The sequence below is a fragment of the Odontomachus brunneus genome, unplaced genomic scaffold (assembly GCF_010583005.1).
Source record: "Odontomachus brunneus isolate Ranch 3 - 2012 unplaced genomic scaffold, Obru_v1 Obru_scaffold_065, whole genome shotgun sequence".
Taxonomy (NCBI): domain Eukaryota; kingdom Metazoa; phylum Arthropoda; class Insecta; order Hymenoptera; family Formicidae; genus Odontomachus; species Odontomachus brunneus.
In genome coordinates this window covers 238,469-250,487 of record NW_022639515.1, presented here as the reverse complement: position 1 = coordinate 250,487, position 12,019 = coordinate 238,469, and the positions used below count along the sequence as shown (strand labels likewise).

The following is a 12,019-nucleotide window of genomic DNA, read 5'->3' as shown; positions in this document are numbered from 1 at the left end:
ACACTATGTGTCAAGTATTGTCAAAAAGAATCACAATTTCAATGATAGATTGACCATAAAGAAAATAAATGTCAATAATGGTTCATCGATTATAAGAGAATTCTTAAATCTAAAGAGCCTTAGAATAATAAATCTAATATTCGTCGATAATAGTCAGTGCGATTTACGATCATGCATTACGTTATATGGAACTCTGTGCGAGTGTTGAAATTCAATACTCATCATTTCGCATAGTCCCTCGCGACGTCCAACCTGATCCGTCTCTAGGTCCATCCGGGTTCATCCACGTCCAGTCAGGTCCAGCGATGATGAAACTGGACGCTGCATGTCGAGCTGCATCGTCTCACGCAGAGTGAGACTTCACTTTGCACTCGCGACGCGAATATTTACGTTTCGACGGCATTTAACGAATCAACGACTGGTACGGTCGTTTTTTATTTATTTCGGAGCAGAATCTACGACTACGATTAATGAAAATCGAAATTTGCGGCTCGCTTAACGAATATCTATGGTGATACGATAAATAATCCCGGAACATCGGAATCGTGTTCGCGGCTCGATAAATTCCGACATTTCCGGAGCATACTCGCGAATCGCGTGTGAAAAATCGCGCAGCGCGAAGATCGATCACAACCGATCGCGAAATCTATCGAATCTCCACGCGAGCCAAGTAATCGAGAGTGGCGTGATATCAGTCTCACGCACGTTAGCTCCGCGATATCTCAGCGAAGACTACCTCGCAATACCTTTGCGAAGTTTATTCTCGTAACAATTCCGCGAATTTGATTTAACGATTCTCTCTGAAGAATATAATCGAAGCGCAAACGTAAGGATAAAATGTCGACGACGAGGCAGATAGGAAAATAGTAATCGCGGCAAACGTAATTGCCGACCGTGGAGAAATTGTAATCGCGGCTAATGGAAAAATAGCAATCGCGGCACAGTTTACTTCCGCGCGCTATGTGGAAAAATGTATGTAATAACGTTTTCATGTAAAATGCAATCACGAAGGCGTGTTTACGCAAGAAATTTTAAGAATTAATGTCCACGGCGATCCCGAAATCTATCATTGCGAGCAAAGCACTCGCAGGTTTGGTGGCGCAATTCAGATGCGCATTGTGTAGTACTTAAAACAATCAGAGGATCACGCTTAATAAATAAGTTCATTGTTTTGTTAATTTTGTAGATTGAATTAAATATAAAATGTAAATAATTGAGATACTAAATTTATATAAATATCCTATAAATCAAGAGTAAATTGGAGCCAACGCAAATAATGATGTTAAATAAAGTAAGATAATAGAATATCAAGCATAAACATATAATAATGTCATAAGCGAACATTTCAATCTGGATCCTCTTCAACGTAATGCGCAAAATTTTTTATATAAGTTTAAAACATATGTTTACATATATTTCATTTGCTTATGACATTATTATATGTTTATGTTTGACACTCTACGGTCTCACTTTATTTATCATCACTACTGCGTTATAGCTCCTATTTATCTTTGATTTACATAAACATGTTCAACGAAATTAAGATCTGGAAATATTTGATATATCTAATATCACAATTAAGTATAACCTGTAAATATAATATATATACATATAATAAAGTAAATTTTCTATATTTTCATAATTTGTCCATTATTACTGTTCATTGATGTTGGAAAGTTCGCTAGAATTTAGAGATTGAAAATGAATAAAAAGAAAAAAATTGAATAGTCTTCAAAAAGAGAGTTAAGGCACAAGTCAGTACTCGCGAAATTTATAATAGATCAATTTTCGACTCAACTGATACGCGACATTCGATAAAGTGATCCTCTAATTATCTTGAGCACTGCACTTTGTTCAACGGCACAAATACATTTACGTGCAAAAATTGTCGTGAAGAAATTTATAAGCAAATCGCATTGGCTCGGACGAAATTCTACAAAAGCCCATTCAAAACCTTCATAAACCCTTAGATTTTTATGTATGAATCTTTTCTTTCATTGTTCACTCACCAAACGACTTTCAGTCAGAGTTAGCCACGTTCTGCTACAAAATCTGAAGCAAAGAAGCAAATAATTCGATTAGTTAAATTCAGAAAACTGGCTTAACAAACAAGCACGCATAGAGAATGAATCAACCCTTCGCTGTCGCAATTCGAGTCATTCGAGTAATTAACGTCTCGACTTTCGACAACAAAGGGTTAATACAAGAGACACAAAGAGTGAATGAACGTACCTTCGAACTGACTCTGCTCGGCCCGAACCGGATCCTCCGGTACAGCATCCACGTCCGTTGGAACATCCGTTTGTCGTGATGGAGCCACAAGCTTCATTAAATCTGAAACAAAAAGTAATTTTCCTGATTAGTAGAAACGATAAATTAACACAGAAATATTCTATTTTATCAACATGAGAAATATTTATAGTTGTGGGAACAGTATAGATGCATCACCTTATAATTATCTTCGTGTGATCATAATGTGTATGACTCAATCACTTTGCCACATCAACTATATCAATATAGTTGATCCGGTTGTAGCAACTAAAAATTGCTCGGCGTAATATTTACCATGGATACACTCTGATTGGAGCAACCAGATATCGTTATTTTAACCGAGCAATCGCATAATAACCGCGCGTGAATACAGCAAACGCATAATTCATTGTTTCGTAATTTACGATCGAATCTGGTTGGCACAATCAGATTTATATATGGACCGACCATTGTTCTTCCCGTAGGCGAATCGTAAATACGAGAGACAAGTAATTTGCACGAAAATATCGCAAAGGATGCGACGCTCGGTCGCGCGTATTTCTCGTTTAAATCGAACGAGAGCGAAAGGTGGTAGTCACCCAAGAAAAATTTCAGGAAGCCCCGGGACTTCTCTCTCACGACGTTCTCAGCACAATAATCGAACGCGCTATACAACGCAATTTGTCGGACATACGCTTTGACCGGTTCAGAAAAGACGGAAATAGCGCGCGGCGTATCTCGCGGTACGTTCACCTCCGCGTCTAAGACCGTTATGACGCCAAATGAAGAACCTCGCATACCTACGCGCGTTATTGTTGCGAAGGTCGCGCGACCTTCGGCTGGCCGAGTGCCGCTTGGAAGCTGCGTAACGGTTCTTACTCGATTACTCACGCTTGCCACTTCGTAATATTAATCAATATGCAAACATGTTGACAATATGCAATTGTTCAATATGTGTTTCGCGATGCACTCATCGTAGTTTCTGCATAACGTACGACTATGTGCGATTTTCACAATTCGTTGATCATAATACGATTTCAAAGATCCTCGATATCAGTTGTGTACTACACTTCAGTGTTTACGTACGAGAAAGCAAAGGATAAATTCGGCTGAGTTGTAAAAACCAATAACAGCCGACCCGGGAAAAACGTATAACGGATGATTGGTCGGCACGTGTACTCGCGAACGTGTATTTGCGTAGCCGAATTGAAACTTTGGATTCGTATTAATTCTGCAAATTTTGTCGAAATTGAATGATTATTGGGGAATCGCGAGATATAACATTGTAGATTATTGTACTTAAATACTACAAGTATCTAATCACTGACTTCTTCGGCGCGTTGAAATTTGAGGAAAGAATTATTTCGAAGTATAATTAAATGTTTGATTGTTTCAATGGTCCCTACCTATAAATAACACAATTCATACATTTCTCACACATTCAAAATATCGTAGTTTCTATTTTGCACACATTACTGAATAAATGACTGAATCGAGAGAAGTCTGAATAATAATCTCTCGGTGAAGTAAAGCACGATATCTGCTCCTTTTCTCTCTCATTTGTGGTCTTTCCTCAAACTGCTACTTTACGAAGAATTATATCCGGCCACGACGAATGTTAGTCCGATACCCTTTTGCGCGTAAGGAGGCTGTTAACGAAGCGGGGGAGTTAATTGCGCGATTGTGTTTCAGCGGAAAGCGCAGTATTACGCTGAAATACCTTCGCTCTCCGACCTGGAGTCGTTTATGAATTCACATTGTAGGCAAAACTCGTAACGCAGATTCAAAAGCGGCGAAAGCTCAAAAGCCCTCTTGATATATTGATGCCTTTCGCGGCATTAAGCGTATTTTCAATGCATAATGAGTGTTTTTATACGCTCGTTACATCTTTTAATGCGCGCATTGCGGAAGGCATTTTCCTTTCGGACATTTCAGCGAATATTAAGGCTGTGAAAGCGTTAAAATTAATTCGTGCTTGTAAGACGGGGAATAAAAAGATACATTCGGACCGTTGTGGCGGACTGCTCAAATGTGAATAACTTTTCGGATTGCGCGCATAAGCAGTACAATGAAGCTTTCTTTCTCTACCGATCTCTCGGCAATGGGTCTGTGATTGATACGTGCCACTCGTCGCGGAAGGAATTGATTTCGAGTTTGTTAGCGGCCGCAGGGAACTGTAACGTGTTTATAAATTTCACGTGAACGTAGTTATGCTTTCTAGCCGTGAAATTTAAAAGGTATATTTTTTATTTACACCCCTGGCTGGACACGCAAAGCCTCGGAAAATTGAAATACCGGAACTAGGAAAATTTGACAAAGCGTCGAAAATTCGTCACGCCGAAACATTATTATCGCGAAATGTCGTTTTTTTCGGAGGCATGCGAGACAGCGGCGCAGCACATGATGTTACGGAAAGCCGCAATTAAAAAAAAAAAAAAAAAAACAAAAACAGCCGAAGGAACGAACGACCATCTGAAAATTTATGGGAGCAACACGTTCTGGCTGATGACGTTTCGTGTCGTTCTCGCGTGTCACACATTCCCGTTCACGTCGCTGCGATTTTTCCGGATTTTTGTGTACTATTTTAAATATATTCCGGAAAAATGATACTTCAAAGTGATGACACCATAGGAATTTTTTCCCTGGTATGCATTTAAATACTCGTTTCCCCAGGAAAAACACACGCACGAGAGAGCACGCGCACATACACATAAAATTCCAGCCGACTTTCGAAAGATTCGTCGCGATATAACGTTTTCGATCGAGCCGCGCTCTGCGGTGTTGCATGAAAACAGAAAGCTTAGCGCGAAATATATCGCAGGCAGCGATATATCTCGAGCGCAGAGCGCAGTTTTTCCGTCGCTTTTAATCCCGCGCACCCCAGCGATGCTATTATTGCCTACAATTCAAGCACACGTTGACAGCCGGCAGTCGATTATTTTCCCCGCGGTGAAACATTTCGTGTCGAGGCTCTCTCTTTCTCACGTTCGTTAAACATCGGCCGAATTTACGCTTTATGCGATCTGACGGTGTAACGAGCGCGAGCGAAACTTTATCGGATTACAATCAGAATACCCCCCGCGGCTTCGTTGCTTTCGATTCGATTAAAATCGTCCGGAGTTCCTATTATCAGGACTAGCCGGCTTTTTTTCTTTCTTCCTCTGGCTCGCGTATAACTCGCTACAAAGAGAGCTGTAGAAGTGCTCTCATCCGAAAGCGGCAAACAGTTTTGCGATTACCGTGATCCGCGGCGTGAGCTCGAAATTGTCTGAGGCGATTTCCCATTCCCCGAGGGTGACTTTTAATTCGGCGATGCGCATTCACAGAGACGACGCCGTATTATCGAGTCCGCGAGAGCTGCCTGCGTGTCGCTCTCTCTCTCGCCTGAAAATTCGCGAACAGATCACCCGATTGCGATGCATGACGTGCGCGGCGGCACGGCTGTTCCATATAAATCGCATTCGAATCAATCCACGGCTCGGAATCTCGGCGCGCCGAGAAACATTTTCGCGCGGGTTTGATAAATCCGCCGGCGCCCGTCCGGCGTGCTGTGTACTCGAGATCATTCCCGCATTAACGAGCGAACGTGTCAGCCTTATACTTGGCCGCGGTTTCGGTGATATATGACGGTGATTGCGCGCTGAGGAATGGCGCGCTTGTGAAATTCCGACCAAGTTTCGTTAACGATGCGCTACCACGTACGGGACGTCCGACGCGGCAAAGAGCGCCAAGTCATTCGAACAATCTCCCTTTACTGTTATCCTTTACGTTCCCCCGCGCGGCCCCATTGCACCCGTTGTTGCCGCCGCCTCGGAGTCCTCGCCGCACACGTGATTTCTCGTTGTCGTATTTTACGGCTCGCGCGCCACCGAAATTGCGCGCTTGTAAATGCGTTACGCCCGACAAATACATACGACATGTCGCATCATTTTCCATTATCCGTCCGCGAGCTCCCGGCACGTACGCGGTCGTTCGAAAACGCGCCCCCTCGACGGGGCAAGACAGACGTCACCGTCGAGAATTATTGTAATAAAGATGAAACGATGAGGATAAAACCGCCACTGAAATTCTCCCGAGTGCACTTTCGTAACGCGATGGAATAGAGAGAGAGAGAGAGAGAGAGAGAGAGAGAGAGAGAGAGAGAGAGAGAGAGAGAGAGAGAGAGACAGAGAGAGAAAAGAAATGTCCGCTTTTTTTATATTTTACTTGAGGCATTACATCATCTGTACTACACACGTAAACCCGTTCGCCGCGCTCACATACGAGCCGTGTACTATGCAAGCGAGTCACGCAACGGCCGGCCGCACCCGTAACGAAGTAAAGAAAGGGAACGTTTAATTAAAAAATTCCTCGAGCGAATTGATTCGTTTCGGTATTCTCGTAGTTAGGCGGTGCCAGCCGATACGCTATTTCCAGTAACCGCGATCGGCTCACAGTTATGAACTTTTTGCTATCATATCGTTAAATTAACAGTGCACGACTCGGGAGTTGCTGAAAGTGCGATATTCTCGGGACGTTTCGCGGGTCATAAGCCGTCCTTGTTATTTAATATAAATCGCGGTAGCCGGAAGCGCGACAGATATGCCGATATCACCGCGTGTCGAAGAACACGGGACAAGCAACCGAAGGATGAGAGAGAGAAAGAGAGAGAGAGAAGGAAAGAGAGAGGAAAATATGGAATTTTTTGAACTTCGATTGCTCTCTCTTTGTCGGCGCGTTCTCGCGATGACAATGCGGATGAAATCTGCCTGGCAGAGCTCGCAACATGCCGCGAAACGCTGCCGAGGGGAGAACAGCAAAACGGCGTCATATTAGCGAGCACATATAAAGAACGGACTCGTTATAACTGATAGTACAGGTACGCGGGACTCGTGTATACGCGACAGTGCGGTTTGCGGTTTTGTGAATGGGATTGTGCGAGAGAGAGAGAGCTGTGTATTGTTACACATGCACACAAACGTACAGCAGTCTCAACGTGGTCGCGCGCGCGTTCACGACGGGGCTTGAGATAAATGAAATTCATAAGACGGGGGTATCCTTGAGACGGGACTTTCCCGTCTGGGTGGGCGATAGTTTCGCGCAAGGCAAAGCGAGAGAGAGAGAGAGAGAGAGAGAGAGAGAGAGAGAGAGAGAGAGAGAGGAGCCCGGCGGGGTTAGTGTGGGGGTCAGGGGGGCTCGTGCAACAAGTGACGTTATTAGGTTGGCGTCGGAGGGTTGCAAGGGAGGGAACGGCGAATCATAATGCATAACTCTTGCCCGTCCTTGTCTTACTGCTCGCGCGCGGCCATTCAACTTCTGCGGAATTGCTCGGTGCCAGCTTAACACGAGCTGCCCCTCGAACGGCGAAAATTAGCCGGCGGTTTTCTCGACAAAACTCGTCGGTCCCGGCGATGAGACGACAGCGGGGCTTCGTGCTGATGCCGATCCGATGTATTCCCAGTCGCTACACTCAGGGTAATGAGTGAATGAATAATTTCACTCTAGTCGCCCGACTAGAAATTACCAAACGGATATTCCCGATCAAAATCCGATCAACGTTCGTATCCGATCAGAGAACATCCGACATGAGAAATATCGATATCGATGATGAATTTTTTCATCGGTTTATATACCTGACGGAGAATACCATTACGATCGGAAGTGTGTCCGATTAAATTTAATCGGATCTCTCCTGATCGGATATGAAAATTGATCGGGAATATTCGTTTGATGATTTCTCATCGGATTATTTCACGCGGTGCGCGAAGGCGCGATTTGCGAAAGAATTCGCGCTTTAATGACGGCGCGAGACATCCGTCTGCTTTAAATTCGCGATGTTCAACGATATTGGGAATATCGAGAACTTCTGGCGAACCGAGCGAATCGGGGGGGAAGTTTCTCGAGAGATGAGTCGATTCAGGGAACCTCCGATTTTGCAGAAATTGAATCCGGAAGACAAATGATCGATTCCCCGGCCGAGTTTTCGATATGGGCACCACCATGCGCAATCTCTAGTCGCATACACCTCCTATCTTAATCTGCCCGATAAGCTCTCCGGTTATGATATCGACGTTGAACTTCAAAAGCTCATTTGCGCCGAGATCGGTGCCAAGTTGCGTCAGGCTCATTCGTCCTTGTCGCGCGATATGGTAATCGGCCGGTTCGAGAGAAGACGCGTCCCCCCTCCTCTCCCCTATTCTAGAAAACTAAATTCCCATTCCCCTCGCTGCGACCGTGGTCGCGAACCGCGAAAAGAGACCGTCACCGCCGCCCTCGACAACGGCCGGGGAAGACAAAGAGGCTTTATTACGCGAGGAGAGCGATGGAAATTGAGAACGGCGAGGGCGGAGATTGGCAAGGATGCCGGGTGTTCCCGCTGGCGTCGAACGGCAAAGACGACTACCTTATATCCGCAGAACTCGGATTATTACCGCTCAAGACGGTTATGCCGCTTCGCTCTCCTTTCTTTTTGTCGCATAATAGTCCGAGAACGTATTTACCCGCTAATATCTCGCCGATTGGATTCGCCATTCGATGTGTCGAGTCTTGTACGGCCGCGCGTGCGCCAACGTGCGTTTACTTTAGCTGCAGTTTAATTTACTCCACGTGTCTCTCTCTCAACTCGAAATCCAGAAAGAGACAAAGAATCGATTAAACCGCGACTAAAGTTAATATTTGTTATTTAACAACTCGTCTTCTATCTCTCCACTTTTCTCTCTCTCTCTCTCTCTCTTTGTTTTCTCTTTATTTCTTGGAATTACGGTTACTCTAAGGATCTTGGAATCCACAAGACTACTAATAAAACTCTGTTTTATCCTACTCAGTACGCTTTCCAGTACAGTTTTCGAGTTTCAGTAGCGATAGCGATTGAAGTGCAATCTATCTGGAGAGACAGCCGTGATAAAAGTATAGGCATAAAACTCATATCCGCCGATACGTCTAATGCTAAGCATCGTAAAACCTCTATCTCGCAGGGCTGCGCATAAAAGAGGTTCCTGGAGATCGGGAGTAATCTCAAGGATGTTCTCGCGACTTAGATACCATATGATTGAAAAATACCCTACACGTGTAACAAGCGGATGCGCAACGACGTGAGGGTGGAAAAAGGTAGCGGCGGTGAAAAGAGAAGAAAAAAAAAGAAAGGGAAGAAACGGACGGGCGACAGGACCACCGCCATGTCGGCAAGCCAGTCGTCCTTTTTCCGCCTCGCGGCCCCCTCTGTCTCTCGGCACTTGATTTCCGTCTTTCCCATTTTCCTCTTTCGCTCCGTATCTCCAGCTCCCCCCTCCCTCCTCTCGCTCTTCCAACCCCTCTCGTCTTGCCTGGCCGCCATTTTTGTTTGTATTTCGCGGTGATCGTGGACCGGAAACGGACGTCCGCGCCGTGAAAAATGGCCGCCGTTGCGCTTCCGGCACGACCCCCTGCCACCCTTATCCTCCTCGCAGTCCCCTGGCCTGAATCCTAACCGACGCCCTCGTTCCAGGCCTCGCCGACGTAACGCATTTTATCCAACCAACCCTCGCGCTTCCACCTTTCTGCTCTTTACCGCTGTCCTGTCCGACTTTGGCCATCGACCCGCGCCCAAACCATGTCCATTTGACGCAACGCGCTACATGTGCTCCTGACGCCACGCAAACTAAGCGTTTTATCACAGTCCCGTGAACTGTCCGGTCGCATGATTATAGTAATTGTCTCCTGACACTTTCATGACCTGCGCGTTGCCGTACCGCTGACAGAAACACCGGCAATATTTCATATGCCGCCGTAGAGCGCGTGCTCAAAATTAAGAATCCGTTTTTGCAAATTAATGTGACTTTCTAATTATCGCCGTGTGTTCCGAGGCGAATAATAAAACGATCGATCGGCCGAACCAAACTGTGTTTGCTCGGGAAACATGTACGTAATATCAACAGTTTAGAGCTCCGTGCGATGTTTACTCGGCTTGCATTACAAAACGTCTTTTTTCCGGAAAATCTTTCTGAAGGTCTACAGTGCGTGCTACGTGCAATATGGATTTTCAGAAAGATTTCCCTTGAAAAGGACGTTTCGGGACATCTCGATTACCAATATTGAATGATTACACATCTCCGACTAATTATAAAGAATAGTGGATTAAGATTAACTTCGGACTAATATCTGTCTTAATTAACTTTATACTGAAATCTGTCTGTTTCATTAATCATCTGGCGCGCTTTGTTTCAGGAAAGTTTCAAGAATGTGTTGAGCTGACTCTGTCTGGGCATACTAGGGTTTTGGGGATGGATTCGACATTGTTGCTGCTCCTACTGACCGGTAAGTTTAACCCTCCCGAAACATCGTGCTTTCCTTTTTCTCTCTCTCTCTTTTCCTCTTTCTCTTTTTCGAGCAAGAAAATTCAAGAGAAGCTTCAACGTTGCTCGGCGTTGACAGTCGGGCTCATTAGCGTAGAATCTGCAATTTTAGATGGACTTTCACGCGGAGACTACGTCAGAAAGTCCGGACACGGAACTTGGGTACTAAGTCCTACTTATTATAAACTTCGGTCCGGCAACGCTTTACGACAATGAGCCATCCCGCAAGCTTGAGAGGATACACTCCTCCAGCCAGATTAAAACGACTCTTGACAAACTGCCAGATATTGCAGTTGCCAGATATATTTCTCTTGTATGATCTTATTTCATTCAATAAGATTGCCCCCCGTGTACTCACGTGCACAAGAAAGAAAACAGAATTGCCCATAGAGACGGTATCGTGATGTTTACAGAAACCCAGGGACAAGTTTCTTTGCTCAATAATCATTTCGCGGGTCACTGGTACAAGACAGAGCTGCCTCTTTCTCTCAATAATACGAAGTAAGCGAGCAAGAAGAAGCGTCCCTGTCGTCGTGCGGGAAAAATGGCAGCTTAGCCGGCAAAAAATTTTTCGGCAGACACACGATTTCAATATCAAGCGGAGCTCGGTATCTTCGCGAGAACCATTTCGCGATATCAGCTCCCCTCTTCCCTCCTCCGAAAACGCGTCTTCCTCGTATCACTTTCTATCCCTGTCCCCAACCCGGCTTTTCGGCAGTGTGTTCGCACGACTCCCCGTGAACATCGGTTTATAAAGAGCGGAGTGAAATTTACATTTCCCATCGAGGCGAAAACTTTTGGGGAAAGTGACTTCGATTTGACGCTCCGTGAACTTGCAGAATAACCCGGCTTCGCGATCTCTCGCACCCTCGTCGCGCTGCCGTGACGCAAAAAGCGAAAAACGCTTCGCATCCGTTCTCGCGCGACGACCGTCTCTCTCCTCTTCCTCTCTCTCTCTCTCTCTCTCTCTCTTTTTCTATCTATCTATCTACCTATCTCTACGTGGTGCGCGCACCACGGTCCACGGTCGATGACCACGTGGAAGGTAGGAGCGAGGACGAATGTGAGAGCAGGAGCGGGAAAAACAGGGGGAGGGGGAGAGAGGAGGGGAGAGGGAGGAAAAAAGAAAGGAGTACGTTTGGTTTGGCAGTGGGCGGGTGGGCGTCGAACTCGGGACATCGCGCGCGCGGATGACGAGTAATCGATCACGAGCACTCTGCCAACACTACGTGGCGAAGAGCACGGTGGTTCTCATTCGGCGCAAAGTGGAGAAACCTCAATGCGGTGGTACCACGATCCACCATTTATACGAGAGAGCGCGCGTTTCTCTCGTGCGAGACCGCCACGGCAGAAACGTGACGGACGAACGGACAGACGGAGAAAGGTGCGCGACACGCGAGCAATTAGAGATCATCCGACGGCGCTCCCTCCCGCTCCTCATTCCCCGCGGCACGCGGGGT

At 45.7% G+C, this 12,019-nt stretch overlaps 1 protein-coding gene across 1 annotated transcript in view; it reads left to right on the top strand.

The window, feature by feature from the left end:
• LOC116846512 (Down syndrome cell adhesion molecule-like protein Dscam2) overlaps positions 1 to 12,019 on the top strand; it is a 109,486-nt gene that overhangs the window by 39,731 nt on the left and 57,736 nt on the right. The window contains exon 2 of the mRNA XM_032820440.1: positions 10,432 to 10,521. Within this exon, the coding sequence (XP_032676331.1) occupies positions 10,432 to 10,521 (90 nt within the window). The remainder of the gene's footprint in view (positions 1 to 10,431; positions 10,522 to 12,019) is intronic.